The 27,966-nt window shown below is 55.4% G+C and overlaps 10 protein-coding genes and 1 non-coding gene across 11 annotated transcripts; 3 read left to right on the forward strand and 8 right to left on the reverse strand.

The window, feature by feature from the left end:
- Nucleotides 1-185: 185 nt before the first annotated feature.
- BO80DRAFT_495617 (uncharacterized protein) lies at nt 186-2,965 on the reverse strand. The gene is made up of 5 exons (XM_025723959.1): nt 2,666-2,965; nt 2,517-2,610; nt 1,164-2,463; nt 1,073-1,104; nt 186-1,019 (listed from the first exon to the last, which is right to left on the reverse strand). The coding sequence occupies exons 1-5, from the start codon at nt 2,908-2,910 to the stop codon at nt 279-281; spliced, it is 2,412 nt and encodes an 803-aa protein (XP_025572713.1). The 5' UTR covers nt 2,911-2,965; the 3' UTR covers nt 186-278.
- A 112-nt stretch (nt 2,966-3,077) lies between these two features.
- Nucleotides 3,078-4,561, forward strand: BO80DRAFT_387685 (methionyl-tRNA formyltransferase). The gene is made up of 4 exons (XM_025717062.1): nt 3,078-3,350; nt 3,410-3,480; nt 3,531-3,658; nt 3,714-4,561. Exons 1-4 carry the CDS (start codon nt 3,092-3,094, stop codon nt 4,453-4,455), a joined length of 1,200 nt encoding a protein of 399 aa, XP_025572714.1. The 5' UTR covers nt 3,078-3,091; the 3' UTR covers nt 4,456-4,561.
- BO80DRAFT_412691 (SDR family NAD(P)-dependent oxidoreductase) lies at nt 4,393-6,173 on the reverse strand. Its single transcript, XM_025718029.1, has 10 exons — nt 5,840-6,173; nt 5,639-5,783; nt 5,487-5,573; nt 5,354-5,416; nt 5,173-5,280; nt 5,062-5,113; nt 4,923-5,011; nt 4,799-4,861; nt 4,667-4,745; nt 4,393-4,620 (listed from the first exon to the last, which is right to left on the reverse strand). Exons 1-10 carry the CDS (start codon nt 5,884-5,886, stop codon nt 4,598-4,600), a joined length of 756 nt encoding a protein of 251 aa, XP_025572715.1. The 5' UTR covers nt 5,887-6,173; the 3' UTR covers nt 4,393-4,597.
- A 233-nt stretch (nt 6,174-6,406) lies between these two features.
- On the reverse strand, nt 6,407-7,585 carry BO80DRAFT_412694 (glycosyltransferase family protein). Its single transcript, XM_025718030.1, has 2 exons — nt 7,324-7,585; nt 6,407-7,251 (listed from the first exon to the last, which is right to left on the reverse strand). The coding sequence occupies exons 1-2, from the start codon at nt 7,399-7,401 to the stop codon at nt 6,493-6,495; spliced, it is 837 nt and encodes a 278-aa protein (XP_025572716.1). The 5' UTR covers nt 7,402-7,585; the 3' UTR covers nt 6,407-6,492.
- A 249-nt stretch (nt 7,586-7,834) lies between these two features.
- On the forward strand, nt 7,835-11,042 carry BO80DRAFT_427444 (uncharacterized protein). The gene is made up of 3 exons (XM_025720010.1): nt 7,835-8,105; nt 8,185-9,027; nt 9,081-11,042. The coding sequence occupies exons 1-3, from the start codon at nt 7,980-7,982 to the stop codon at nt 10,698-10,700; spliced, it is 2,589 nt and encodes an 862-aa protein (XP_025572717.1). The 5' UTR covers nt 7,835-7,979; the 3' UTR covers nt 10,701-11,042.
- On the reverse strand, nt 11,003-13,750 carry BO80DRAFT_361614 (alpha-L-rhamnosidase; the record flags this gene model as incomplete). Its single annotated transcript, XM_025716018.1, has 3 exons — nt 11,003-12,117; nt 12,168-12,614; nt 12,673-13,750. 3 exons carry the CDS (start codon nt 13,748-13,750, stop codon nt 11,003-11,005), a joined length of 2,640 nt encoding a protein of 879 aa, XP_025572718.1.
- A 552-nt stretch (nt 13,751-14,302) lies between these two features.
- On the reverse strand, nt 14,303-15,760 carry BO80DRAFT_437020 (putative lipoate--protein ligase; the record flags this gene model as incomplete). The annotated part of the gene is made up of 3 exons (XM_025720986.1): nt 14,303-14,548; nt 14,602-14,709; nt 14,771-15,760. The coding sequence occupies 3 exons, from the start codon at nt 15,758-15,760 to the stop codon at nt 14,303-14,305; spliced, it is 1,344 nt and encodes a 447-aa protein (XP_025572719.1).
- A 239-nt stretch (nt 15,761-15,999) lies between these two features.
- On the forward strand, nt 16,000-17,892 carry BO80DRAFT_427447 (bifunctional chorismate synthase/riboflavin reductase [NAD(P)H] ARO2). Its single transcript, XM_025720011.1, has 3 exons — nt 16,000-16,178; nt 16,271-16,632; nt 16,699-17,892. The coding sequence occupies exons 1-3, from the start codon at nt 16,144-16,146 to the stop codon at nt 17,538-17,540; spliced, it is 1,239 nt and encodes a 412-aa protein (XP_025572720.1). The 5' UTR covers nt 16,000-16,143; the 3' UTR covers nt 17,541-17,892.
- Nucleotides 17,893-17,897: 5 nt separating this feature from the next.
- On the reverse strand, nt 17,898-21,190 carry BO80DRAFT_162143 (uncharacterized protein). The gene has a single exon (XM_025713863.1). It carries the CDS (start codon nt 21,060-21,062, stop codon nt 18,219-18,221), a length of 2,844 nt encoding a protein of 947 aa, XP_025572721.1. The 5' UTR covers nt 21,063-21,190; the 3' UTR covers nt 17,898-18,218.
- Nucleotides 21,191-25,448: 4,258 nt separating this feature from the next.
- Nucleotides 25,449-25,519, reverse strand: BO80DRAFT_t230. The gene has a single exon. It is a non-coding gene; the product is annotated as a tRNA-His (tRNA).
- A 1,606-nt stretch (nt 25,520-27,125) lies between these two features.
- Nucleotides 27,126-27,947, reverse strand: BO80DRAFT_162197 (uncharacterized protein). The gene has a single exon (XM_025713864.1). The coding sequence runs from the start codon at nt 27,846-27,848 to the stop codon at nt 27,375-27,377; it is 474 nt and encodes a 157-aa protein (XP_025572722.1). The 5' UTR covers nt 27,849-27,947; the 3' UTR covers nt 27,126-27,374.
- Nucleotides 27,948-27,966: the final 19 nt, after the last annotated feature.

The raw sequence follows: 27,966 nt of genomic DNA on the forward strand, positions 1-27,966 counted from the left end.
CATCCATCGTGCACGGCTGTATATGACCGGCTAGTCATCGATGATTTTCGCGGACATTGATGGGGGTTCCCTAGTTTATCGATCTTACACAGGTTTTATATAGACATGAGCTTTATAATTTGTGGTGTTGGTGTTGGTGTTGGTGTGGTCTAGTTTGTTGGGCGGAGGGTGTCTTGGTTACGGTGGTTCGATTATTGTCTGTTTTATGTTAAGTGGTCATTGTCGGGCCAGGTAGAAGTAGAAATTTGCCAACGTCATCTCTTATATATGCTCGCATCTCATCTATTCAAACTAAGGAGATTCTCAATATATCGTCTTGCGTCAAGGCCCAGCCCTTCAACAAGTTTCCCTGGTCCCGTGTCGGTCCGTGATGACTCTAGCCCCGGGGATGAAGCTCCGCCCAAGTCCCGGAAGAATCGAGTGCTACTGCTGTTGCGAGCATGTCCGGACGGGGAGACGGAGTCACTTGATCTGCGGATCAGGAATGCTTCCTGGTGGGCATCGGTGGTGGCAGTGTGGATGCTAGCGTTGGAGTTCGTGCTTTCCTGCTCTTGTTGGGGAGGTTCAGACATCCGAATCCAGACAATCCACCAGCCGCGGCTGGTCTTGCAGGTCCTCTCGACCTCCAAGGGCCGGGAGCGGGTTTCGAGATGGGTGCTGAGGAGTCGGTGGTGGATGTTGAGGCTCTCGACTCGAGACCATGGCTGTGTGGCCAGATCCCGGGGTTCGTTGATGGAGGACCCAAGGTCTGGTATGTTCGGAATCGAGGAACGGATCGTCAAATTAGTCTGGTCATAGACTAAGTTGTAGACTGGCTGACTCTTGCCGGAGAATCGCTTGTTGATGTCGAAAGCATTGTCAGACATGGCAACTCGCATGGCTGCCGTGACGGGCGAGGTTGAGTTGCTGAGAGGCTTGTGAAGTGGGCTTAACTGGTGGCTGATGTTGTGGTATAACGACGGGTCGGACAGAGCTGGCGCCGAAGGATCGAACAGAAATGTGTACATAAAGGGTCGATGCTATAGCATTGTTAGGGCCTACAGCAAGACCGAGGATCATAGGGGAAGCATACTATGTAGACCACTGCTTGCAGTTTTACTGAGCCTTGAGCACGACCGAGATCAGCCACGGACAACGCAAGTGTAGAGGTGTGAGTCCCTTACCCGTTGGGTTCTGTTCCGAGGAATCTGACAAATGAACATGCAAGCCTCTGTGCTTGATGGTATCCTTTGTTACGCCCACTTGATCGTCCGCTGTGTCTGCGCCTTCTTGCGTATTCCTGTCCTGATCATCAGGATCAGAATACAAGCCAATGAGAAATCTTCCATGGCTCTGAGGCTTTTTGCTATCGTCGGGCTGCGGCATGTTTCCGTCCATGGTCTCCTGAGCATCCGCAGACGAATCTGTCTGTTTACTTGGAGTGGACGGCCTGTCTTCTCGCTTTAACGCTTCGACCCGAGGGTGCGGGCTGGCCGTCCCAGACGAAAGTCCCCAGGATGAGCCATATCCAAGCGTAAGATACTTCACAAACGTGTCGGTTCTGAAGCCTATCCAGTCACTCCCGCGATCGCTTCTTGCCGGGGAGCTCTCACCACTCGTGTGTGGACTCAACTCTTGTGGAGCCTGCGGAGACTCGGCGGTCCCTATCACGAGAGGGGGTGGTATGCCTGGAGAAAAAGGGCGATCGGGGGCTGCAGCCAGAGAGCCTGCCTCGGAAGCAGGTTGCTTGCTGGAATCCCTTCCAGCCAATCTGCCGCGTTGCTTCTTCCGTCGCCTTCGACGCCGTGATGAGGTCGGGTCTTCGCCTACTCCGTATGCGTCGACCCCATATCTATAGATTGATTCCATCCACTGAGAGACCCGCAGGACGGATGGTCTAGAGACCGCCCCTACACCGGAGAATATGACTCCATCTGCAGGCCTAGGGCAGGCTCCTAAGCCGAGCCATCGGTCGTCAACGGCGTCTGTGTTCAGTGGATCCCAAGGCCTGTTTCTTGCTGCTAGATTCTCACTAGGTGGGCGAGGGTCACCAAATCGAGAGACAACTAAGTCCACTAGGCCCTCCGTCCGAGTGACAAAGTCCTCGAGCACTTCTCTCTCTCCGCTTCCCCACTCTTCTTCGCCAACGCCAATGCCAAGTTCACCTCCAGCAGATAGCTTGATTCCGCTATATATGTCAACAGCGGGGTTTCCGCTCAGCAGGACCTCCCAGCTCCACGCGAACCGCCACCAGAAGTTATCGATAAGAGCACAAAATGTGGACCGGTCCACACGACTGTATAGGGCGTCAAGTGTAGTATCCTGGTGAAGGAGAAAGGCAGAGTGGGCTTGACGCAGTTGTTGTATCAGGAGGTGAGGAGGGGACATCTCCCTTGAAGAATAGCCAAAAGAAAAAGCTGAAGCATCGCGCTGAGAGGAAGGTGTGCCAGCTGGATCGAGTGGGAGACGAGTTAGGTCGATAGACTGTAACAAGCTCAGTAGCTATCGATGGCACGTCCTGGCTTAGGGCCACCTACAGCTAGAATCCACCAGTCGCTCTCCAACTCATGTAATATGATCTGCGACTTTTCAGTTTCCACGTAATCGACTGCTTTCCCCTGCGAAAAGTTCCTAGATCCTTAGTTCAGCACGGGTTGTGGTACAGTGGTTGTATGCCGATTCCCACCTGGCGAAGCCCACCATACCCTGGGCCAGTCCTATCTGGCGCAACCTCTCATTCCACCTATCGTTGGAACCGTGGTCGTCATCGTCGGCCAGTGAGCCTTCACGTCTGCGCGATCGAACCGATCTGGATGTATAGAAGACAACCTGATCGCGGATTGTCTCATCGGTCGGACCCAGGCGGGGGTTGTATATGGTGAGGAACGACAGTTGTGCAGGAATCACGGAAGCCGAGTCATTCTCCGGCATTGCACCATAGACCCGTGAGCTCCAGCTCACGGTCAAGCAGCGCAGTTGTCGAAGGAACACTCATCGTCGCCGGGCGAGTTGGAGTGGGCGGCGGTGACATCACGTGGTGGAGGTGGGAGGCCGGCGAACTTGCCGGAGCTGCTGCCAATAATCATCCTTCCGTCGCCGTCAATTGCAGGCCATGTTTTTCTCTCGAGGGCCTGGCGCTCTCTGTGCCTACAGACGAGTCAGCATTTTCCCATCCTGGTCACATCGGCGCCTGGCCACCAAGGCCTACGACCCCCTTCGTATCCTCTTTTGCGGATCTGATGAGTTCAGCATAGCTTCCTTGAAAGCTCTCCATAAAGAGCATGTGAAGCGGCCGGATCGGATTGCCTCAATCGACGTTGTCTGCAGGCCTGGTAAAAGGGTTGGCAGAGGACTGAAGCAAATCCGCGAGGGTACTGATTTGAGAAATCCCCGGCAATTGATCTTGCAGCTGATTTGTGGTCATCTACAGTTCCCATAAAAGCGGTTGCGACGGACTTATCCCTTCCGATTCACGAGATCGATACCTTTACAGGCTGGACGGTAACTGATGGCCATCGACACCTTCCTTGAATGCATGTTGACCCTGCTAGCCGCCTATACTGCCTGCCGGTCCGATTAACCTGATTGTTGCCGTCTCCTTTGGGTTGTTCGTCCCTCCGCGACTTCTCAATGGCGCAAAGTATGGGGGTCTGAATGTTCACCCTTCTTTGCTTCCCGAGTACGCAATCGCATCGCTTACCCCACGAACGACACTCACTAACAAAAGTCCTCAGCTTCCGGGGCCCCGCACCGCTACATCACACACTATTGGCCGGTAGAACTCGGACCGGCGTCACCCTCCAGACGCTACATCTCAAGCACTTCGACCACGGTACTATTTTAGCACAGACTCCGGCCCCCGGTTTTGACATACCCGATCCAGACTCATGCACAGTACCCGACTTACTGGATCTCGTCTGTCCGAAGGGCGCAGATATCCTCGTTGATGGTATCCGGGAGGGGTTGTTCGTGAGACCCGTGAAGGATGCAGGCTGGAGATCTTCTGAAGGAGACGGGCCGTTGATCCATGCCGCCAAAATCAAGCCGGAGGACCGGCATATTGATTGGGCAAACTGGTCGTGGCTGGAGCTTAGCAGAAGAAATCGCGTGCTAGGTCCGCTCTGGAGCAAGGCTCTGGTTGCTACCAACACTTCTAGCGAAAGTTCTTCTTTCCAACATCGGCGGGTTATTTTCACGGAATTCGAAGAAGCGTCGCCGCTCAAAGGCTGTGACAAGTTCGCCGTTGTCCCAGGCTTGCCGTTCGTGGATGGCACGCATCCCATCGAGTCAGCGAAGGGGAAAGGCGTCTATGTGTTTACACGGGATGGAAAGCTCGTCAAGGTACACCAGATGAAGGTGGAAGGACAACAGAATGCCGACGCTCTTCGTGCCGCTCTGAAGGCTCGGATGGTTGGCGATCGCACGTTTTACTCGGGTGATGTGGGATATACGCCGTTCTACAACCCCCTTGTGTAGGGGTCGGGTGATGAAAAGCTAGCCGTTCTTTGTTCCATATTGCTAACGTCATGATACCGGTCTTTAGCACTCTTAATATCAACCCGTTCCAGTGCCCGACGCCACTGCCCTGAGTCTACTGCGCCTGGACTTCGGGCTCGTTCTACAGGAAAGAGAAGCCGGAATCTAGGGAATTAGATTTGCCGTAGACAGCGTGAACCAGGGCACTCACCGATCTGTATCGATTGCCCGGTCATCGATGTGTTCTGAGCAAGCATGACATACGCATTGGCGGTGTCCTCCAGCTCGGGCTAATAATGGCCGTTAACATGCGGAAGCTATGCCGAACTAGAGAGGCTCTCACCGTTTTCTTGAGGGCTGTCTTATCCGTCCACCGTTCGATGGCTTCAGTAGGGAAGCGCTGGCCCTGCCGTTATATTAGCTCTGCCACGACGGAGCTTCACTATGACTGTAACTGAATTACTCACCCATTCGGTCAGAAGTAGGCCAGGCAGGACCGCATTCACGCGGACCTTACTCCCTTGGGTATGTGCAAGGCATTTCGCCAGGTGCAGTGCTTTTGTTGATCTTAGCAATGCGAAAACTTGGTCGTTGCGGTACACCTACCTCCGGCCTTGGTGACGGCATATGGCAAGCTGCTCCCAGTTGGCGTAACGGCCTTTGTTACAGATCAATACATGGGCTCTTTCTGATCATCAGTCTTGGTCGAGAGCGTACCGCAATAGACGAGGTCAAGAGGAACACGCCGCCCTCAGGGTTGGTGTTGAATGTGGGAAGTGCCGCTTTGAAGAGATAGAGGTGGCCCTTTACGTTGACTGACCAACACTGAGGACCATGTTAGCCCCGTCAGCCAGATGACATTCCTCCGCAAGGTGTTTTCCTCCATTGGCATCCCTACCTTATCCCAGTCCTCGTCCTCCATGGCGTCTAAGTCTCCGAACTTGGTTACTTTGGTCCAACCCTAGGTCGGCAATTAGCTATTTTGCCTTTGCCGGTAGCAGTAGCCAAAGTAGTGAACACTAGCGACTCACTGCGTTGGAAACGACGATATCCAGTCCGCCCAACTGCTCAATGGTGGTCTTGACGGCGTTGACACAGTCCTCCCGCCGACCGGCATCCTAATCAATGAGGTCACGATATCAGCCCAGTGTTTGGGGTGTCAAAAGTGACCGTTATCATGTACCCCTTGTATAGTAATAGCATTGACCTTGTATTTCTCCCGAATCTCCGCAGCCAGGTTCTCCGCATCGTCCTTGCTCGAGACGTAATTGATGGCAACATTGCAACCTTCGGCGGCATATTTGCGGGCCACAAGAGCGCCCAGTCCCCTAGTAGTCACCCATAAGAGGAGCACTGCCGACATCAAAGCCAACGAGAGACATACCGTGAGCCACCCGTAATCAGAGCCGAGCGATTGCGCAGAGAATACATGATGCTGTCCGAGATAGGAAGATACCTGAAGGATGGAACCGGTTGGTTCTGGAGTCAAGCGCAAGCCGAGGACACCTAATACTTTATAATGGGCCAGATGATGCGGGGTCACTCGGAGTTTAGATCCGCGATACTCATCGAATTGTAAGCGCTTCTGCCTTCTGCTCTGGAAGCAGGGATGACCGTGTCTAGTAGCACCAGTACTAACAGTGGCGGCCTGCAACCAACGCCCATTGGATTTCTTTTTCCCCCTGGAGGGACTATCTAGTTTATAGCATGCTGGGAAGTCTAGAGGTTGAACTCGGATTACGTATGTCTGTCAGGGAGCATGCAGACCGTCGAGGACGAATCCCTGCTCAGTGCTCAGGGCTCATGCTTACCTCGGGTCGGCCCCTCGATGTGGTCCCGCCGGCGGATCGCCCGATGCTTGATGGAGGGCCCGCCTATCTGCTATCTGGGTCTATTTATCGATACCATAACGGAGGGGAAGAACTGATAATTGATAGGAAAGTTTTCGGGGGTATCATGTATGCTCTATCTACAGATACAGAATATCGGAGATGTAATACAAGCAAGAAGAAAAGCTGCAGAGGTCGTCGGAGACTATCAATCCACCAGCGGACCGACGTATTCCGTCTCTCTCATGCTGGGCCAGGCCTTCTTCCCCTCCAACCCGGGCCACTGGACGAGGAACCGGTCCGCTAAAGGCAACAGGAGCTTACCTGAGAGACTCAGCGTTTTCACTCGAGCCCATGATTCGACAAAGATCGTCCGCATTTGAAAGTCGCTTGACGCTGGCGCACTCGGGTGAGCTCCGCGCCCGATGGAAAAGACACTGCACAGGGAGAACCACAGCCGCAGAAGTCTAGCGGCCAGAATAACGCAGACCGCCGTGGCAGGGCCATTGGTGAGGATGATGTCGGGGTATGGGGAGCGCAGGGGCGAAGATTTGAGCGACTGCTGATCCGGATGGAGGCCACGTAGCACCAGAAGACAGGACCAGAAGGATTGGATTGTAGAGAATGGCGCAGTCAGGAAGGATTGATGAACGCGACGTGCGCGCGGCACGGTGACGATCGAGTAGGAGCCTGTCGAGGCGGGTTTCTCGTCGGTGCTGAGCTTCTTGCTTAGATCGGTTGTTTCAAACTCGACGGCTTTGGTTGCGCTAAAGTTATCCCCGGAGCTCACGACGTAGGTTCGATGCGTGAACTTGGAGGGATCGAGTTTCATGCGCCGCAGCATGGAGAACATCTCGGCGGTGTGTCCACCGCTACCGAGAACGACGAGCAGGTGAATGGGCGTGTTTGGCGAGCGCCATCGGGGAACTTGGCTGTTTTGGGATTTGGCAAGCGCATGCATGAAGATCTGTAGACAATCGGTCAGTCAATTAGTGGATCCTTATCGCATAGAGAAAGTAGGTTGCGGTTTATCGCGTACAATGACCGTGGATAGGCCAGCCACAGTAGCGAAAGTGGCAGCCCAGAAGAGGCTACTCCAGGATAACCATGACTCCATGGAAGTGATCACAGGTGGCAGAGGGAGTTGGCGGATGGAGAATGCGACGATGGGTGTCGATTGAGATGTGGCAGGGTTAGATGTCAAATATGTAGTAACAGATAAGCATCTTTCCCTTTAGCTAGATACAGAGAATGCCTTTTATGGGCCTCTTCCAGTGCAGCAGTCTGGAAGTTGCCATCAGAGGAGCGTTGGTAAACTGCTGCTGGCCTGCTGCCATCCCCGACCTTACGGTCACATGACCATCTATACGCTTCAGATTGGGGTCATGATATACATGACATGCGTTGACAGCGCGTCCACGGTCCGAGCCTCCCAGCCACCGGCTCAAACCAGCCCCATGGCGTCCCCGATTGCAGGGGAGCGACCCGTGAATGAGGGTGGTTGCTGCGAGTGATTGAGTTGGTGTCTCTCTGGGCGACACTTTGGAGATGCCCAGGCACGTGGTCTGTGCTTTCTCGGCGATTATTTTGGTGTTGTTGTCTTAACTCCTTCCTTCTACTTTCCCCCCGTTTTTCATCCCATTATCACCTCATTCTTATCGTCTCCGCCATCCATGTCCACCGACGCGACCTGAGATGGCTCCCCTCTTCGCTAAGCGATTGAAATGCTTCTATTGCGGGCGCCGCTCAGCCCTGTCTGGCGGCGATACTGCCCGCAAATGGTGTTGCAAACATTGCGAAGCCGTCAATTATCTGGATGAGGTAGGTCCGGCGCTGGAATTATCTCGCTGGTGTCACACAAAGTCATATACTGATTGTCTGGATGGTTCCGGTTGGATAGAAAGGAGAAATCACAGACCCTCCTGCTGCGGAAACGAATCCAGATGTCTACGGTCCAGGCGGATCCAGCCCGCCCTTCGAGTCCGCCGACTTTACGGCCTCCAGCTTGTTCTGCGCCCAGTGTCTCCGCAACCAACACCTCTTCACCAGCGCGTTAGCGTCTTATTTCCCGTCATCCGATGATCCCAATTACAGTGCATATGAGAAGGAGTACCCCAAGTTTCGCAAGAACATGGAGGAGCGGTACCCGCAGGTGTGCGTCAAGTGCGAACCCAGAGTGAAGCAGCGCATTCGTCAGGCAGGATATGAGGCCAAGTCGGATCACTTAAGGCGCATGATGGATCGGAGTAAAGCTGGGAGGGCAGCACGGCAAGCTCGCCGATGGAACTGGAGGAATCTGCTGGCCTTGGCCGGTGGCCTGGGTTACTGGATCAGTGTCGCTGGCCAACTTGGCTGGAACGCGTGGAGTGCGTTGACTGTGGAAGAAGACGAACCGCTACAAGATCCGGATGCTCCCTCGATGTCGCCTTCTGTCATGTCTTGTTTGCGCCAAGTGTCTGAGATTCGCCGTGTGCCGAGTTCCTGTTCAATCGATCTGGCACCGTACGCCGGCCTTGCTCTGATCGCGGGTATCCTGTCTATCTGGTGGAACCCGAAATTGCGCCTGAAGGTGGAAGGACGAGGCGGTCGCTTCGTCGGACTCGGCGAATACTACCAGGTGCAGCTCATTGTCATGGTCGTACGATGCGCTTTCTGGGGCGTCCTGAGGGACCCGACGTCAAGTGGACTACCACTAGACCTGCCACCCACCTTGCATCTTTTCATGATCTTCTTTACTGTATTGGTAAGTTGATCGGACAGTGTTCTATGTGGGCCAATGTGCTAATGATGCTTCAGTCTGTTGTGGTCTCTCGGCGCATAGTGCGCTACGATACCCGCCCATTGGTAGTATGGACCGATGACACCCCCGCGCCCACACCAAACCGCAGAACCGAAGCGTCTCCTCCACCCAGTACAAGTAGCAGGCAGGCAGGATTTTCAACTCCAAGTTCCGATCTCCGGCAGCGCCCCTCTCGCTTTCCGCTGGAGAAGTTGGGCACGCCAAGGGCGACCACCCCGCGGGCGGCCCTGGAGGAACCACACGTTCTCACGCCACCTCCTGAATCAGACGACATGGACTGGACGCCTTCTGTGCAGCATCAAATTGCGCCCACTGTCAGCGTTCATCAGAGGGACCAAAAGTCCGTGCTCGATGGGCCGATGCCTTTCTACGGATCCGTGCCTGCTGCGCCGCAGCCACCCGCGTGGAACTTGCGCAACCAGCCCGCTCAACGCCCGAAACCCATCGAACAAGTTGTGGAGCGTAATCCATTCCACCGTACACCTACACAGTCCAGCCCGTGGCAACGAGGCCAGAGTAACTCAGATACCGTGTTTGCGCCGCCCAAGTTCTTCCCTCTGAGTGACCACGCTGCCACGACCGGTCTTGAGAGCCTTTTCGATCGAACCTTCACTATCAAGTCGCCTGAGGATGAAGAAGACAGCACCTGGCAGGCACGCCATCAGACATCGAACTCTCGATCTCGCAATACTACCGACTTGCACAGCTATTTTGTGTTCCAGTATCTCCGGCTGGGTCTGCTTCTTGTCTCCCTCGCTGCTTGGTTTCTCTCCCAGTATGAAAACTTTTCGATCCCTGGAAACTACGTCGAGGTTGCCTCCTTGGGTAGCGCTAGTCTGATTGCTGGCTTCGCTCTTTTGGAGGCTCTGAAGCAGCCTATTGTGCAGTGGAACGGCATGGAAATCCTTGTCTACTTCGCAGAACTTGTGGCAGCCGTTCATATCGGGGGGAATCTTCCGCGCGTCTCTTTTGAACGTCAATATTTCGACAGATACGGTCAATTGCTTTTGGTCTTTATGGCGGCCCAGGAGGCGTTGGGTCTACTATCTCTGTATAACATAGCTAGAGCTAGCAGCGCTGGCCAGCCACAACAGTCGGAGCATAGTGAGTCATCACATGGCCATGCCGCCGAGACCGCTCCTCCGACGGCGACCAACCGCCAGTCTCAGCTCCAATCGTTCAATTCTCAGGGCTCCGCGCCGCCTCTCTCCTTCTCCTCTACCGTCCCGAGTTCCAGCTTCTCAACGCAGTCACCCGAGCCATACTATTCACTCGCACCCTCTCCATACGACGGGGCCTTTAACAAGGATCACAGCTTCAGTCTCAAGTCTTTGAAAGGACACGAATCCGACGCCTCGGATTTCTATGATTGCGACTCGGACGCCGAGACCACCGTCACCACCGCGACCACCGCTACGAACAACACAATCCGAAACATCCGCTATGGACGGGCCGCTAGCGAGGCATTATTCTCGCCCAAACGGTCCGAGCTAGGTCCGGGGATCGGGGGATTAAGTCTTGACGACGGGCCCTCCTCCCGCCGAGTCACCCGCAGCCAGACGAAACTCCAGCGAGGGGACGGCTTGCGTCGGTTCCCGGCCCGGGGCCTGAAATAGCGGGCCTCTGCCTTGTTTTATTCTGTCATACTACTATCTTCGCATTTCGAGTGCACGTTTGAGCGCTTGCACTAGAGGAGTTGGGGTAGCCATTGCTTGTATCAGATTGTTCATACGCGGATCGCATCGTTGGTGGGATCGTATACCTTGGTCTAGGGATCTTTCTGTCTTTTCGGGTGTTTGGACTTTGTACATAGGAGGTGGAATTTACGAATCATGACCCCTACTTACCTCAACGATACGGGGTATCATTACCAACCACACTCTTTCCCTTCTCACACACACACACACATATAAACGACTTAGTCCAGGGCCAAACATGGCACTTCAAACTCATGAATCCCCGACCCAACCCTCTTCCTGTCCCCAGTCTCACCCGGCAACCGCACCGTGGCAAACGAATTCGGCGGGACCTGCACGACCAGCCGAAACCGGGCACTCGTCGCGGCAGGACTGCACGGACTCGTGCCCGACTCATGATCCTCCACCCACCACTTCGACACGATCTCCCCATACGGACTCACGAACCGAGTCGAGGCATTCCAGAGCCCGCCGCCGGGCACCACGGCCACGTTGAATGCCCGCCATCCGGGTTCCGCGGGGGTCAAGCCACCGATGACGGCATGGATCCAACTGCCGACGGAGCCGACGGAGTAGTGATTGAAGGAGGTCATGGTGCCGGAGTTGACGGTGCCGTTGGGGAGCATGCTGTCCCAGCGTTCCCAGGTGGTGGTGCCGTTCATGCGGACCTGGTAGAGCCAGGAGGGGAGGTCGGGTTGCAGGAGCATGCGGTAGAAGGTGGCGGAGGCGCCGTATTGGGAGAGGGTGTGGCCGAGGAGGTGGGTACCGGCGAAACCGGTGCCGACTTTGTAGGCGTTGGCGTGGATGAGGGCGACGAGGCGGGTGAGGGCGGAGGCGGCTTGGGACGGGGTGGGGAAGAGGGAGAAGGAGAGGGGGAGGGCGAGGCCGGTTTGGGTTTCGTTGGCGACGGTGCCGTTGGGGGAGAGCCAGGCGTGTTGGAAGGCGTGGGTGAGGGTGGTGTGGGCGTGGGTGTAGGTGGTGACTTGGGCGTCGAGGGAGAGGATGGCGGACATGTTGGCGAGGAGGTCGGTGCTGTGGATGAGGTAGGCGTCGGAGACGAGGTATTTGTTGGTGGTGGCATCGCCGGGGGAATCGGCGGGGGCTTTGGGGTCGAGCCAGTCGCCGAATTGCGAGGTGGAGCGGTTCCAGAGACCGACCTCGTTGCGGGAGACGCCTTTGTCGATCCAGTCTTGGGCGCCGGGGTATTGCTCGCGGAGCATGACTTTGTCGCCGTAGGTTTGGTAGAGTTGCCAGGGGACGGCGATGATGCTGTCGCCCCAGATCGAGGCGGGAGGGGCCTGGCCGAGGATGTTGGGGATCACGTAGGGAGGTGCGTCTGGGGGAATTAGTTGGGTGGGATGGGATGAAATGGGTCGGGGGACTGACAGGAGTTGTTCTGCTGCTCGGAGTAGGCATCCTTGAGCCAGCCTCGTAGAAAGCCGGCGGTGTCGTAGAGGAAGTTGGCCGTGCGGGAGAAGGCGTTGATGTCGCCGGTCCAGCCGAGCCGTTCGTCTCGCTGCGGACAGTCCGTGGGGATGCTCAGGAAGTTTCCCCGCATGCTCCAGAGGATGTTCTCGTGGAGTTTGCTGATGAGCGGATTCGAGCATTCGAAGAATCCCGTTCTCTCCATGTCGGTGTGCACCACGACGGCGGTGACTGAGTCCTGGTCAAGGGGCGTGGTTTCATCGGGCCAGCCATCGACTTGGACATAGCGGAACCCGTGAAACGTGAAAGAGGGTTCCCATTCCTGTACGTCGTCGCCAGCGAGCGTGAAGTGATCGGTTGCCTTGGCGTCTCTGAGGGGGCGGGTTGCGACCTCGCCGTTCTCCATCACTGCGAAGAGGTTAGCCAGATGGACTCGGGGGGGAAACAAGAGAAAGAGATTGCGCACCCTCGGTATGGAGGAACTTGATGGTCTGACCCCTGGGACCCTTCACACGGATCCGCAGCCACCCGACCAGGTTCTGACCGAAGTCCAGGACTGTCTTGCCCGAAGCGCTGAGAAAAACATTTTGAAGCTTGTGTTCTTCGACCCGTCGGACTGGGGGCGCATCCGGAGCAGCTAGTTTCTCCTTTGGAAACGGCACTTCATGCACTCCAAGCCAGCCGGTGCTGTTGAATCCCGGCTCTGCCCAGCCCTCCTGCTCCAATCGTGAGTCGTACCTCTCGCCATCATAGATTTCGGAGGTGATGATGGGGCCTGTGCCCGACTGCCAGGTGTTATCGGTGGGGATGTATGTCTTGGTACCGTCTGGCTGCGTGATGACGAGCAAGCTGAGCAAGCCAAGGGTGTCCCCATAGATATTGCGCCGTCCTCCTCCAAACCCTAGACGACCCGAATACCAGCCCTCGCCCACGGTGACGCCGATGGTGTTGGCCCCTGACTGCAACAGGTCCGTCACATCGTAGGTATTGTACTCATGACGATAGGGAAAGGACTGCCACCCGGGGGCCAGGACATGATCTCCGACACGATGCCCGTTTATGTGTGCTTCATACAGCCCCAGTGCGGTGATATAAAGTCGCGCAGAAGCGTGGGACTCGTCGAGCCGGAAGTCCTTGCGAAAGTAGATGGGTCGATGGGTCTGGTTGACCTCGGTCGGTCGGTCCGACGCGATGGCGGCGGCGCCGTGCCAGTCCTCCGGGCTCAATAATCCTGGCTCCACTGTAACCGCATCAGACCAGGGGGTATTGGGCTGACCCGGACGCCCGATTGATTGCACGCGAACCGTGGCCTCCTCCCCAGCTGTCAGCGGGGAGCTGGGCCAAGGGACAAGCACCGAGTCGGAGGAATTGACAGAAAAGATATCGGGGGCTTGTCCCGCTCGTTGGATCTCGAGGTTATAGGCGGTTTGCTCCCAATCCGACACGTTTCCTTGGAACCTCCAGGAGACCCGGGGACTCGACTCTCCGATGCCCAGAGCAGTGCGATGATGTTCGAAGAACACCTGAGAAATGGACAAAGCCATGGATGAGAATGGAAGCAGACTTCGGTTCTGGATCACCATGAGCATTTGCTGCGGTCCCTGGCATCAAGCGTCCTGAAATACCTTCGGTGTCCATTGAGCATCCTCTTCCTCCACCTGACGGTGTGGCCAGAGTCCCCGCAGACCAAGAACGCACCAGGCGGGCTCGGCTCTTGGCTGCGCTGGGAATATTGCTTGCATCGTCGAACATTACCCCGAGATCGCTGCCTCGTTCCACCGACCAGGGCCCATGGACAGCATCGGCAAGGACACCGGCAGCTCACTCGGCATCGGTAGCCGGCAGCAATCGATAGTTGGAAGTTCTGCGCCAGGGAAGACTGCGCATGGCAGGACCCTGATCGTCATTGCGGGGCGGGGTTTAATTTCGGTGTGAAGCATCCCCGAAATGAAGAATCTCATGGTTGGTTGGAGATGACATCGGGTGGTCCGGTCATGGGGCAACCCGCGCCTCTACACGTAGCATAGGTGTCTATACAGCAATCTATTATACATCGGCAACGGAAAGCCGGGCAGGGGTTTCACGAACCTCGTACTCTATACCCAACCAAGCTTAGTCGCAATGAACCGGGCAAGTTCCTCAATGGTGTCTGCGTCTTCCTCCGCCCCCAACTGTTCGTACAGGACCTCCTTCCACTGGGTTGGCTGGATCTCGTGAAGCTTACGCCCTTTCAGCGCTTCATGCGCGCGGACTGCCTGCTCCGAGGCTATAGACGAGTCGGGCGATATTGAAATGTGACTCTCAATAATCGCTCCATGTTTGAGACGAAGGAAAATGCGTGTCTGATCATAAGTCAGCTCGGTCGCCAAGGACGCTAGGACAGCGGGGATCTTACCGAGGGTGGCAAGGACAGTGGAAGCGCCGGTCGTTCGCGGGGGTCCTCCTCGACTGGATATGTCGAGAAGATGAATTGGGGCGTCTGAGTGTATTTCCACTCCAACGACTGTCCGATTCAACCTCACATCAGTACGGTCCACGGTCAGGAAGCCACCACGACAACTTACCCGTAATTCATCAATTCCCTTCTTGATCTCAGGCTCTTGGTAGCCTTCCGCTTCTCCCACGGCTCCGACTACCCAGTCATCACCCGCATATAGCTCCGGGTCATGGACGTAGGCACGCTGCGCGCGACGCACAGCATCTGGGCTAGTCTGGTACAGCCTTGCAAACTCCCCCATGATGTTAGCGATCACGTCTTGGATCCCAAACGGGACGGATGCATCGGCGAACACGGACGACACATTCGCCACGGGAGACCGCACACTCTCCACCCCCTTCGCCTTGATATAGTCCTGTGCTGGCGACCGTAGAAAAGAGCCGAGGCTATTAATGTTGGGCGAATCGAGCAGACAAGTGCCATGGTGAAGTGCCCGGTGTCTCGTCAGCTTGAAGGCGGAGCCAGAAATTTTTCGTGGTCGAGGGCTCTGTTCACCGGCGGACGCGCCGTCAAGGGACATGACAATATCGTGGCGATCATTGACGCTGGTGTTGGTGGCCCCGACGCGATGCAATGCGCGCACGACCATCTCCGCGTGCTTATCTCGCGTAAATGACGTCCGGGGAGAGATGACACTGTAGTTGAGGTTGCCCTCGTCGTGAAACACGGCGCCACCGCCAGAGCGTCGCCGGACGTAGAGCGCATTTTCGGAATCGTGATCCGCGACGTCGCGGTCATTGTGTAGCACTCGCAGGTTGGTCTCGAGCCATGGGTTCTGATTCCGCCCAATCACCACGCATGGCCGGTTGATATATAGGAAGAGAATGCTCGAGTCGGCTGGCGCATGCTCCAGAAGGAAGTGTTCGATGGAGAGGTTCACGTAGGGGTCAGAGGAAAGGGACTGGTAGATTTGGTGCTTGGAGGATTGGCGACTGGCGAGCTGAGCGAACTGGTTGGCGGAGAAGGAAGAATTCCACCGCACCGCGATGGGGCTTCGGTGCTGCGACAGCCAGTGGAAGGCATGGGAGGCTCGAAGGAAGCGACGTAATGCTGGCATGCTGACTGTGATTGAGAGAGAGAAAAAGAGAGGCAGTTCAACGCATACACACTAACTAATTGTACACTGGAAGGCCTGCAGAACCGGGCAGTAGTACATAGAATAGTACTAAGTTGCTCCGTAGCGCCCGGAGATCGGACTGGCCCTCGTGTCTCATTGGCCAATCACGCTGCTTGCCAACTGCCAAACCGCACGCGATCGCCGCCTCCAGACCTTCACTTTTCTCCCGCCCGCTCTGCCCCTCGCTTACTTTTCTCTCCTCTCCCCACGCCTCTCCCTGTCTTCTCATTCTCCCCCCTCCCAACTCCCCTTCTATCCTCTTGCGACTAGTCGCCCACCTCCCAAATCTCTCCTCTGAATTTCACACCAATTGACCGCCCGCCATGTCGACGTGGGGTGATTACTTCCGCGTCACCACGTACGTCCTCTTGAGTCATGCCATGCTACATTGGTGGACATCGCATACCACGCTTGTCCTCAGGCTAACCCGTCTGTTTTGCCTCCCCCCAGTTATGGTGAATCGCACTGCCGCTCCGTCGGCTGCATCGTCGATGGCTGCCCGCCAGGAATGGAGCTCACCGAAGACGACATCCAGCCCCAGATGACTCGAAGACGTCCTGGTCAGAGCGCTCTGACCACTCCTCGGAATGAGAAGGACCGCGTTGAGATCCAGTCGGGCACGGAGTTTGGAATTACCCTGGGCACTCCCATTGGCATGATGGTGCGCAACGAGGACCAGAGGCCCAAGGATTACGGCGGCAGCACAATGGACCTGTACCCCCGCCCCAGTCACGCCGACTTCACCTACCTCGAGAAGTACGGTGTCAAGGCCAGCAGCGGTGGTGGTCGCAGCAGTGCCCGTGAGACCATCGGTGAGTGAACGGCTTCCGATCGTCCCCAGACGAGTGTCGTTAACATAATCTGTTCCCCGCTTCCAGGCCGTGTCGCTGCCGGTGCCATCGCTGAAAAGTACCTTCGCCTGTCGCACGGCGTCGAGATCGTCGCCTTTGTCTCCTCCGTGGGCAACGAACACCTCTTCCCTCCGACTCCCGAGCACCCTACTGCCTCCACCAACCCTGAATACCTGAACCTGCTCAAGACCATCACCCGCACCACCGTCGACGAATTTGTCCCCACCCGCTGTCCGAACGCGGAGGCCGCCGCGCGCATGACCAAGGTGATTGAGCAGTTCCGTGACAACCACGACAGCATCGGCGGCACTGTGACCTGCGTGATCCGTAACGTCCCCGTTGGTCTGGGTGAGCCCTGCTTCGACAAGCTCGAGGCCAAGCTCGCCCACGCGATGCTCAGCATCCCTGCCACTAAGGGCTTCGAGATCGGCTCCGGTTTCGGCGGCTGCGAGGTTCCCGGCTCCATCCACAACGACCCCTTCGTCGTCACCGACGTTGAGACCCAGCTCGGCCCCAACACCACCACCAAGCAGCGCCTGACCACCAAGACCAACAACTCCGGTGGTATCCAGGGTGGTATCTCCAACGGCGCCGACATCTACTTCCGTATCGCGTTCAAGCCCCCGGCCACCATTGGCCAGGCCCAGACCACCGCCACCTACGACTTCGGCGAGGGTGTCCTTGAAGCCAAGGGTCGCCACGACCCCTGTGTCACTCCCCGCGCCGTCCCCATCGTCGAAGCCATGTCCGCCCTGGTCATCATGGACGCCCTCATGGCGCAGTACGCCCGCGAGAGCGCCAAGACCCTCCTGCCTCCGTTGCCCAAGACCGTGCCCACTCGTCCCACTCTGGGCGGTAACCACGCATAAGCTGCAAGCGCATGAGACTTTGGGTTCGGGAATAAAATATTTTGTTTTTTGTTTTGGGCACCATGCATGCGGGTTAGAATGCAGTGACGTCATGTCCTGTTTATGTTCATATTCATCCATGTTCCACATCTAATGACTTTCTATTGGCATACCACTTCTGGATGGGTGGTATAGATCTCGGGTTCAGTTCTACTAAAATCACGCTGGCGTTCCATGTCCGTCATGACATATATACACGAGCCTTCGTTTATCTTTCATGGTATCACGTAACTGTACCTTCTCGCTACGCTAACGATGGCCGAGCTCATCCAGTAACTAATACGAAACACAACACCAGCTACGCAAATTCTACTAGGGTTTTGGATCAACGTGATCATTCTCGTTTATTCCACTCGTAGCTCGTAAATCCACATTTCTTTCATCAACATCCATCGTCATCATCGTCATCATAATCTCAATCCAACCGCATAAGACAAGAAACGAAGGGAAGAACTTATGAACAAGATAGCAAGAACCAGCATGGGACGAGTGGAGTATCATATCAACAACCAGAAACCCAGAAACCCCGTATGTATGTATGTGGGTATGTATCAACGCAACTGAAACCGCCGCCACGGACACTTGTCGTGTTCCTTCACGCAAAACAGGTCACAAGAAAGGAAGAAAAGTAAGCACAGCTTACTTGGCAGCATCACTATTGCTTCTGCTGACAGACTTCTCGGAGAAGTTGTCTAGTTCGCCTGCTGTGGCGTTGACGACGCGGAGTTTCTCTTTGGGGACGGTGAAGGTTATCTGGACGCGGCGGCCTTCGGCAGCGCCTTCGACGTCCCAGTCCTCGTCACTATCTGGGCTGAGGTCTAGGAATCCGTGTAGAGCGGAGTCGTCTCGGGAGGATCGAGCCTGGGACTCCATGTTGCGTGAGAGTCGGTTTTCCGCACCCCAGTCTTTGGCTCCTTGTTTGCGTCGAAAGAGTTCGGCCGATGCACTCACGGAGCGGCGGGGGAGTCCGTAGCCTGAGGCGGGGGTGGGACTGAGGAGGGTGCTTCTGCGGTCAATGCCGGAGGCCAGAGGTGCCGTGATCGGGTCGGGGTCGGTTGTGGGGCGTCTTCGCGTCAGCGAGAGGACTCTGCGAACGTTGCTGCCGATCCAGTCGGATGTTCTTTGCTTCGGGAAGATGGTGGGCTTGGGGAAAAGGTCGAGCGGAGAGGACGACTCGGGATCCTCGCGGAGGAGATGCTCGCCTTCGGCTTGTCTCTGGGAGAGCGTGGTCGGAGCAGTGGAGTAGGAGTCAGAGGAGTAGCGTTTTTCGAATGAAAGTGCCGCACTGTTGGGTCGGCTTCGGGTTGGCTCCCGACTGAGGGCAGCCATAGAGGCCGCTTTCTGGGGTGACTGGCGCCCACTGCTTGGTTGGCTTGAGGGGTAGCTGAGATTGACTCCACGGAATTGATGGACCGACTTGGCCGACGTCGAAGAGTCGGAGAGGTTGGATGATGTCCGGTCGTCCTGGTCCGGGGAGGCCGGTAGGTCTCTATCGAAGCCGATCCCAGCTATATAGTCGGAAGGTCCAGCTGAGCCAGTCGTGAACGATTCTCCACACACGGTTGTGCTCAGAGGGGTCAGAAATGTTGACTCTCTCAGGATATCGATCGTTTCCTGCGTGACGACCCTCTCTGCATCCTTCGCTTCGTCTTCCTCACGCTCATCGATTGGGTGTATATCGCCAGTGGCGTCGCTTTTCCTGTACTCACTGTATTGCGTTGGAGGTCGATACATCCTCGCACTCAAGCCTGAACGGCCTGTGGTTGAGAGACTGGGGGCCTCTCCAAGCAAGCCAGTCCTTTCTGCGACTGTGTCCCCTTTATCGCGCCAGATAGATGACCGCCCAAATCCACGGTTGCCGGTCCAAGGGTAGTCATTGTCCACTGCGGCCTCTTCCATAGCGGGCTTGCGGATACTACTCGCCATGACAGGTTCATCCCGGCCCCAGAAGTGGGCTCTTTCAGCCCCTAAAGCTAGCTTGCGGAGCTCCCGGTCTCGCGTGCGGCGCTTTTGGCGCCTCCGCCAGAGGTAAAATATTAGGACGGCGACGCCCGCGACAACGGGGACACCGAGACCGACTCCAACTCCAACCCCAGTCTTCCATGTCGTCGACCCAGAGCCAGACGAGTGTCGCTGGATGGTGGTGGAACCGGGGTTTTGGTAGGACGAGACCCATTTCCCAGAAGTGACATTGTACAGGTAGACCTGCGTGTTGGGTTGGGATGGCGTGGCGGAACGTTTCGAGGTAGTTGAAGAGGATGACTGCGGGATGCTGTACCCACCAGCAACCATCATAATGCCGCCAGGTAGCATTGTTGCTCCATGTCCGTAAACTCCACTCGCTCCTGCAATTTCAGTATCCTCGGTAGACAGTATGCTCCAAGACCAGTCACCGGAGCCTCCGTAGCTCTCTCCTAGCTCTAATATAACTAGCTGCGGTTGAGCAGCGATGCTAGTATTCCCGACCCAGCCCCCGTACACGATGACCTTGGTCCCGTCCGGGGAAAGGACTGCCGTGTGTCCCGACCTCGGTTCGACCGTGGCAACTTCCCGCGCAGCGAGCTCGGTCTTGTAAGGAGGAGCAGATGTGGTTTCAACCGTCACGAAGCTCCAGCTGTTCTGGGGAAGAGAGAACACCGCAAGCTGCGACATGTTGATGAATGCCTCCTGGGTTTGGCCGCCGATCAGAAGGAAGTCCTGCTGCTGGCGCACCTCACCACTGGTTGAATATGCATAAGTGGCCTGCAATGGGGTGATCGTGAAGCCAGCCTCTGCAATTGGGGGGGCTCGATTGCCGGTGGTAGCGGCGTCATAAGAATCGGTCCTCCCGGATCCCGAGGGTTCAAGGACGATCATGGACTGTGAATAGTTGGCGGCAGCTATCCAATTGGTTTCCGAGGCATTCGAGAAAGGGCACATTCCCCCAAAGGCATAGATGGAGCTGTCGGAGGTATTGGTGGCCGAATACGCAAACCCCGCAGAGAGGTAATCCGGCCCACTCACGCTGGCGCTTGTACTGCTCTCCGCCACGGTGAGCTTCTCCCAGACTCCGTCGCCAATGGAGCTGTTGGTGTCCGGAGTAAACTGCCACACATCCGCTTTATCCAGAGCATCCCGGCAATCGCCTACAAAAATCTTAATCACTCCATGCTGATCGATAACAGGCACAAAAGCGGGCGATTGCTCATTAAGCTCAAACGGCAATGGGTCCATCAGAATATTGTAGCTCGGGCTTGCGGTATTGAGCTTTCCTGAAATATTCCAGGTGATAAACTCGGTCGAGGCATCCTGGCTAGTACCCGTGGTCTGCAGCAGGTAGGCAAAGGAGCCATTGCTGTTCAAGGAGTAGAGGAGCTGCGAAGGAGCATATGGGACTGCCGAGAACGCAGAACCGACCAGGAGCAGAAACAGAAGGAGTATTGACACCACAGGGGCACCAACAGCCCTGCGCATTGCGTGTGTTCGCGAGGGACATACATCCATGAGGGTCGGCGAGAGCTTCGAGGGGGGTCAACAGCAATACGGCGGTCTGAGACGAATGGCCATGCATCTAGAGAAGCCGTCGATCTTGGCTCGTGAACACGACTCAGAAGGCGCGTCTGGAGGCCAGACCGGCCGACATGAAAAGCCGTGGCGTTGAGAGCAGTCAGAACAAGGCAAATGGATTCCTTGAGGCCGATAGAGCAATCTCAAGCTAGAGACCGAGGTGCTGATGTGAGAAACTGGGATAAGTGATGAGATGATATTGACAGGGGAAATAATCGTCAACAGGCAGCATCCCAATCACGGCCGATCGGGCCCGATTCTAGACGATCTGGAGTCGCCGCATGGAAGATTTGAGATTAAGGCCATCGTCATGACTAGTGGACCCTCCCAAGCTTTGTCCAGTGTGAAGCGGAGTTTGGGATTGCTGAGGGGCGGCGACGACGATTGCGGGCGTCAACACGGGCGGTTGCGCTGGCAACCTGAAGGAGGCGAGGCACTGCATCGAAGCCGAATCCCTGCAGGAATTGGCCATTGATTGAGGGAGGGATGGATGAATGGATGATGCTGGTGGCCGTTGACGGGGGCTCTCTTATCGATAGCGACGAATGGAGACATCATTCTGATGGAACTGGAAGGGATAGTGACAGCGACAGTGAGTGAGTGACAGGTGCCCGTGGATGGCATGCAGCCCGACCATGTGGAGAAGGTGAAACACGGCGATCGTCTAGCTGGGCTGAGAAAATGACTACTAGCTTAACGGCTACAAGGGGCACCGCTGAGATGCGGAAGTCAGTATTCTCCGGGCCATGGTCAAACTGCAATCAATGGACATCCATTCCCTCTCCATGGACTTCATAGAGCATCAGCAACGGCATCAACATCAACATCAACATCAACATCAACATCAGCGCGGGTGGGGCCACTCAGGAACCTCATCTCGGTTGGCCTGCCAACTGCTGCGAGCCCGGAGCAACCAGGCCAAGGTTCTGCCATGATCATCTCTCCTGTTAATTAACAAACCAAGGTCTGAGAGGACGACTTTCATGTGAATGATTCCCAGGCATCCATCCGGTCTCCATCCTCGTGGGGCCCATGCGGGGCTCATCCTCGGCCGAACGAACCACCACCACCAACACCCATTCCACCACCGCCTTCCTCCCCTACTACTGACTCCATACTTGGACTCGAAATCAAGGTTCGGTGAGGCTGGCCTGACTGGCTTCCGGATCAAGGCTGCTGCTGATGCCGATGCTGATGCTGCAAGATCTATTTGGCCACCGTGAGTCAATGCGTCCTGTGCCAGTCCACATTGGACTGTCGCCCGGATCTTCACGGTCATCCTCGCGCTCAGACGCCCTCTCACTGGTCGCCAGCATCAACATTGTTTGATATACGACCAGACTGACTAGCCCTCAACGAGGTCAGGCCGATCTCCGTGGCGAGTTTCGCAACCCAACCTATGGATTACAGCTGATGCTCGTCGCGTCTCGATGCGTTAGACCCGCACAGGCCGTGTCCTGATAGGAGCCTGTCTCCTGACAGGCTTACCGGGTACAAAACAGTCCCTAGCCCATCTGCTACGCAAAGCAAACACATCCAAGACCCAGGGGTGGCGGCGAAGAGCACCGTGGGCCAATGAGATCATGGCTCGTACCCCCTGTTGCGGTTGGCGTTGAAGTTGGGATCAGCGACATTGCACCCTCCCTGCCGAAGCAGTTAGCATGCATGACCGATGCGATGGCTGTCTCGTGGGGGCCAATAGCAATACATGAAGGATAAGCAACGACCAGGGCGTTTCGGAAACACTCGGTTCGGGGTTTGGAGACGAGAATTCTATCGTGACCCGGGATTCTGCATCACCGTCCTGCAGCACCTGACCTCGTAGGCAACCTTCAGGTGTCTGAACGAGAATGACGTCTCCGAGCTCCTGCTTTGACGGGCATCTCTGCTTGGACGCCACGGGCCTCGCCAAGGGGAGTAGCACGCTAACTCTGGGTTTGCTGGATCAATAGCCTTTAAAGGTTTCAATGCAGCAACGTGCCTGTTGACTTGTACGTGGCTGGGGGCTTATTACCGTTATGCTATGGTAATGCCTATCACTTCATTTTCCGCGGTGAACTTAAGAGCTGCGAGTCGTATCGAGTACGCAGTCCTTGGGGTCTTATTGGGCCTCCTCGAGTCGACGCTGTATTTTACGTCGTGTTGTACACGAAGCTGCTCACAAACCCGCCCGCGTATAGGGAACTCGGTGTCGCAATGCATGTTCTCGGGTCGCATTCAGCATGCCTACTGGCTCTATGCACTTCCAAATGAAGAGTCGCCGTCCATCTATAGTGATAGACGTGCAATGTATCCCTGGGCACCACTACATTGGTACCTGCTTAACTTACATTAGGCTACAGCCTCCGCCGCATAAACCCAGTCCGGTTATGCAGCACAGCATTAGCCAATCAGATATGCTTATGACATGTAAGTGTCTTTTCCTGGTGTTGTGCCGTTCATCGGCCTCTCTGGGATGTGGGAACTCTCTTGCCGCGCGAATCGGAGGTTGACAGCACTGACTGAGCTGGCCAGTGCTAGATACTGTAGATAGCGTTCTCTGGCTAATGGCGCTATGTCGAGAGATACTCCGTACCGCTCTTGGGGCTGTACCACCCTGGTGTATTTACAGCGACTCGCCGATATCTATGGATGGCCGAGCTGCAAGCGAGGCAAACAACATTCATGATAGAGAGCTCGCTTGACCATCCAGCAGCTCACGACATATCATAGAGCTGCGCGATAAAGGTAGCTGGATATCTGGACGGCGCTGATCTCTCAATTGACACACCGAGAACGGCTGACCGACAGCTGCGCCGTGGCGCTGTCATCTGTGGATAGATTGCGACTTCAGCTCCGAGACCGAAACAGATAGCTCATGTCACCGTCTCCTCCGGGTAATTTCACCCCAGTCAAAAACCTAGTCAAGCCCATGGCTGAGTCCCCTGAGTCATCTAATACAATGCAACACTGACGGGGTCAGAAACCACTGCACCAACCGCAATACATCTTCCCGGATGGCGCAATCACCTAATAACAAGACCACCCCGGCATTAACGCCACAATGCACTCACTGATAGACCTACGGAGTGTCACCCCTGTCCTCCCAATGCATCCGGCCAGGATGCGTTACGCTAATTTACACCTGAGTTATAGCTCATGTATGGATTCGCCCAATCTTATCATTGCAACTTCCTATCTGGGTAATAAGCCTACTAGGTATCATATTCCTATAAATCCCGGACACCACACGCAGCTCCTAGCTAGGCGCATCGCATCCATGACCTACTAGTACGATCATGCGTTTTGAGTACTCCGTGCCGTCATCCCGAATAAGAGTGGCTTGATATAGGTTGGTAGGTAGAGTTGCAACCGACACGCCCGGGAAGCCATGTCTCATTTATGTCCGAGGCGGCTTCGTATCCGTCTGTGGTCTGATTGGTTCTGGCTGGGATTCACCCGGGAGAGTAATATGCAGGGGAGAAATCACTACAGTACGGAGGTTACTTTGTATTCATTTGAACTCAGGTGACTACTCTTCATATATATATTGTCTAGATTGAAGTTAATGATAGGATTCGACCCGGTGAAATAACGGACTGGTAAACTGGACAGTACTAGCCAGGGAAGGCATATTAGATGCGATGGGATCGGATGGGATGCTCCGCGACTAGCACACTACTATCCAGCTTCTCTACTCCGCACAGGGGACAGTGGATTGATAATCAGGGTACTGTATCTATACAGTCTACAACCGTATCCTTTACCTTTTTACACTGTGTCCAATTTAGCTACATACCTCTAAACCACGCACCTGCAATCAACCTAGTTAATTTACCTAACTACCTACCTGACCAGACATAACCCCCACCTCATTCCACCGTGACCCAGGCACCTAGATAACCTAGCCAGTTAGAATATATCCCGTACGGTAAACCAGGTATCATCCAGCCAACAGTTCTGTAAATCCTATGCCCGCAACACTCAGCATCCAATCCGGCGAAAGGCAGGCTAGCACACAGAGGGGACTAAAAAGCTTGGTTGCGGGCCAGACGACCAGTTAGTCGTGTTGGAGTGTATGCAAGATACTCGATTAGGGATTGTCGTGGTGAGACTTGGGACGGGTGGGTTGGTTGTACGGAGTACGACCTACCTATCTACCTGTGGATATTGTTGTGGGTGGGAGGTGGGTGTTTGTTTGGATTGGTGGGGTGGTTAATATACAACTTTACGAAAAGCAGCCCCCCCCCCCAAAAAAGAGAGAGAGAAGTGAATAAAAAGAGATATCGATGCCTTGCAGAAACTGAAAGGTAGATGGGAAAAATGCAAAAAGATAGATGTAATTGGCGCTGCCCGGAATCGAACCGGGGCTGGCACGGCCACAACGTGACGTCATACCACTAGACCACAGCACCTGTTGTTGTGTTAAGATGGTCGCATGTTTACTATATAAGATGCTAAAATGTAGATTGCTCATCCAGGTTAGCTTGTGGGAGACTACGACTATCTCGTCCTAGAGGTAAGCTAAGCGTGATGTTGCGTAACAATACAGTTGGTCTTCTATATTGCGGGGTCGTGATGAAGGTCCGAGTCTCGGTCTTGGTTATCGGACTGGAATTGACTCCGACATGCCTTGGATAGCTTATTGCGTGTGGATTACCGTCACTAGCCGGTCTTGTGTATATATCTCCAGGGGTCCGAGAACAGCAGGTACGGGTTGATGGCACAACTGTCGTATACCACGGTGTCCACACGTGCACCATCCCCTGGCCCGTATATGCCAGCCCAGTCGCACAAGAACAAAGACGGTTAATAGTCGATGGTTGCACGACAGGACATCTTCACACAGCGTACCCTATTATGGAAAGAGTCCAGGTGATAGAGCATCGCTCACAACCCCCACGCCTGGAAAGTACCGTAAGATTCGGAGTACCCTAAGAGACATGCAAGTCTCAGCTTCAATTTAATTATCCAAGTAATCCGCAAATGAAGCCTGAGCCAGTATGCACATGTCCATATAAATCATAACTCCGGTCAAATATCGAAAAGACACCGTCTTGGCATTGGCATGGGACCACAACCGACGCATAAGGACATATCCAGTAAGTAGACATGCGAGGCCGGCATGGTCGCGCCGATCCAGCTGGACATGACACTGGAGATCCATGGGGTAGATATCGACCTGCGCATCCATCAGCCACGAGATCGACAGACATATGCATTGCTTTCATACGTCCTAGCCTCCCACAGCCGTGCGAATACCCACTGCAACGGCTTCAAGAGCCAACATAGGTCAGAGCTGTCACGTAGAGGATCATGTACCCCGCGCTGACGGTAGTCGAAGCCTGGAGAACGGGCTAACAGCTGCATCCCATCCCCACTCAGATCAATAACCGAAAGATACGGAGCGCAACGCCCACTATCCACGAGGCATGGTTTCAGACTGTAGAAGAGTAGGAGCCGAACCCCCGTCGCGGGATATAGCACGATAATCCTTCCGGCCGTTTAGTAAACTACCCCTCACTGTCAAAAACGCGACGCCGGGACGCTAGACATCTAGCAAGATGGGAATAGGTAGACGTAGATCGCTGCACCGGTCTAGCGCATTGGTAGGTGTCAAAGTGCTCAACCAGGCACGGATTCGGCGGGAGCACCCTCAACCCATCAACCGCACTGGATACCCCCATAGGGCGGCGCGCATGGTGTATATGACATGCCAAGAAATGGTATGTCTATTCAGTTCCGAAAAATCCTCGCACCACACCCATTAGACTCTCAGAGATACTCAGGGCGTCTAATGTATGTGGCATACCAGCGTTGGGCCCCGATGACGTCAGTAACGGGCCAATGACCAAATGGAATCACAGGAGCCCGATGAGAATGCAAGAATGCAGATGCATGCCTGTCGTAGTGCGCCCCGGGGTCCAATAGGGTGGCCCAGAGGATTCTGGGCTAGTTTATTCTGAGACCAGACTAATCTGAGGTATCTGGAGAATGTCGACTGCGCCCAGTGGTCGGCCCAAGCATTCCCCTCCCGCCTCGGTCATAGCAATCCGCTGTAGAGTCCTGGCTGGCCACGGACCAACAACTTAAGGCTGCCACCCTGTTAGACTTCCATGGCAAGAAAAGGCAGGCGTCTTCTTCACCCCATACACCAGCAGGATCTTCACAATGCAAGAAAGGTGCGATCAATCCACCAGAATGGGTTCCATGTCAGGCGGGAGGGAGAAGGCGGATTGCCGCTAAAGCAGCCACTCCTCGTGGAGCGAATCAGGCTGCTATGCATGAGCAAATCAGAGGCAGGTAATCATCGACATCTCCCGCCTCTAATGGACGAACAATGTTAATTTGCGCACTGGTTGGAGATGCTCCTGCACGGGAGCCGGGCCACCCTACAGGCATGGCTCCAAAGGCCGTGCGCCCGTCTTTGGGCCGTCTGTATAGAATCGAACCCTGGAAGGGATAACCAGCGGTTCCAGACCCAGGGTTACCGGCCAGAAACACCCAAATTAAAGACCGACCGAGACCTTGCACCGGGGTGGAGCAACCGGTTCTCGCTGGGTGGATGGAAATTCTTTTTGATGGTCCTCCGGCGCTTTTCGACGAGATTCTCTGCCTGCGCCGGCCTCGCTCTTGCCTCTTCGGGCAAGTACCCAACAGCGGTTCTCCAGCATGAAGTAAAATATTCGTGTGGCTGCGAGCTTGGGTTCGGGGAGAAACACAGACCCCATCGCCCAAGCTCATCGCGCCGAGCTAAAATAGGGACGCGGCCTGTCGATTGGAGGGTGAAGCCGCAGTCAAACATTATCGACTACTAGTAATACAGGAGGCAGACGGACCGTGGCCTATCGGGGCTCAGACG

Source organism: Aspergillus ibericus (assembly GCF_003184845.1).
Source record: "Aspergillus ibericus CBS 121593 unplaced genomic scaffold BO80scaffold_36, whole genome shotgun sequence".
NCBI lineage: Eukaryota > Fungi > Ascomycota > Eurotiomycetes > Eurotiales > Aspergillaceae > Aspergillus > Aspergillus ibericus.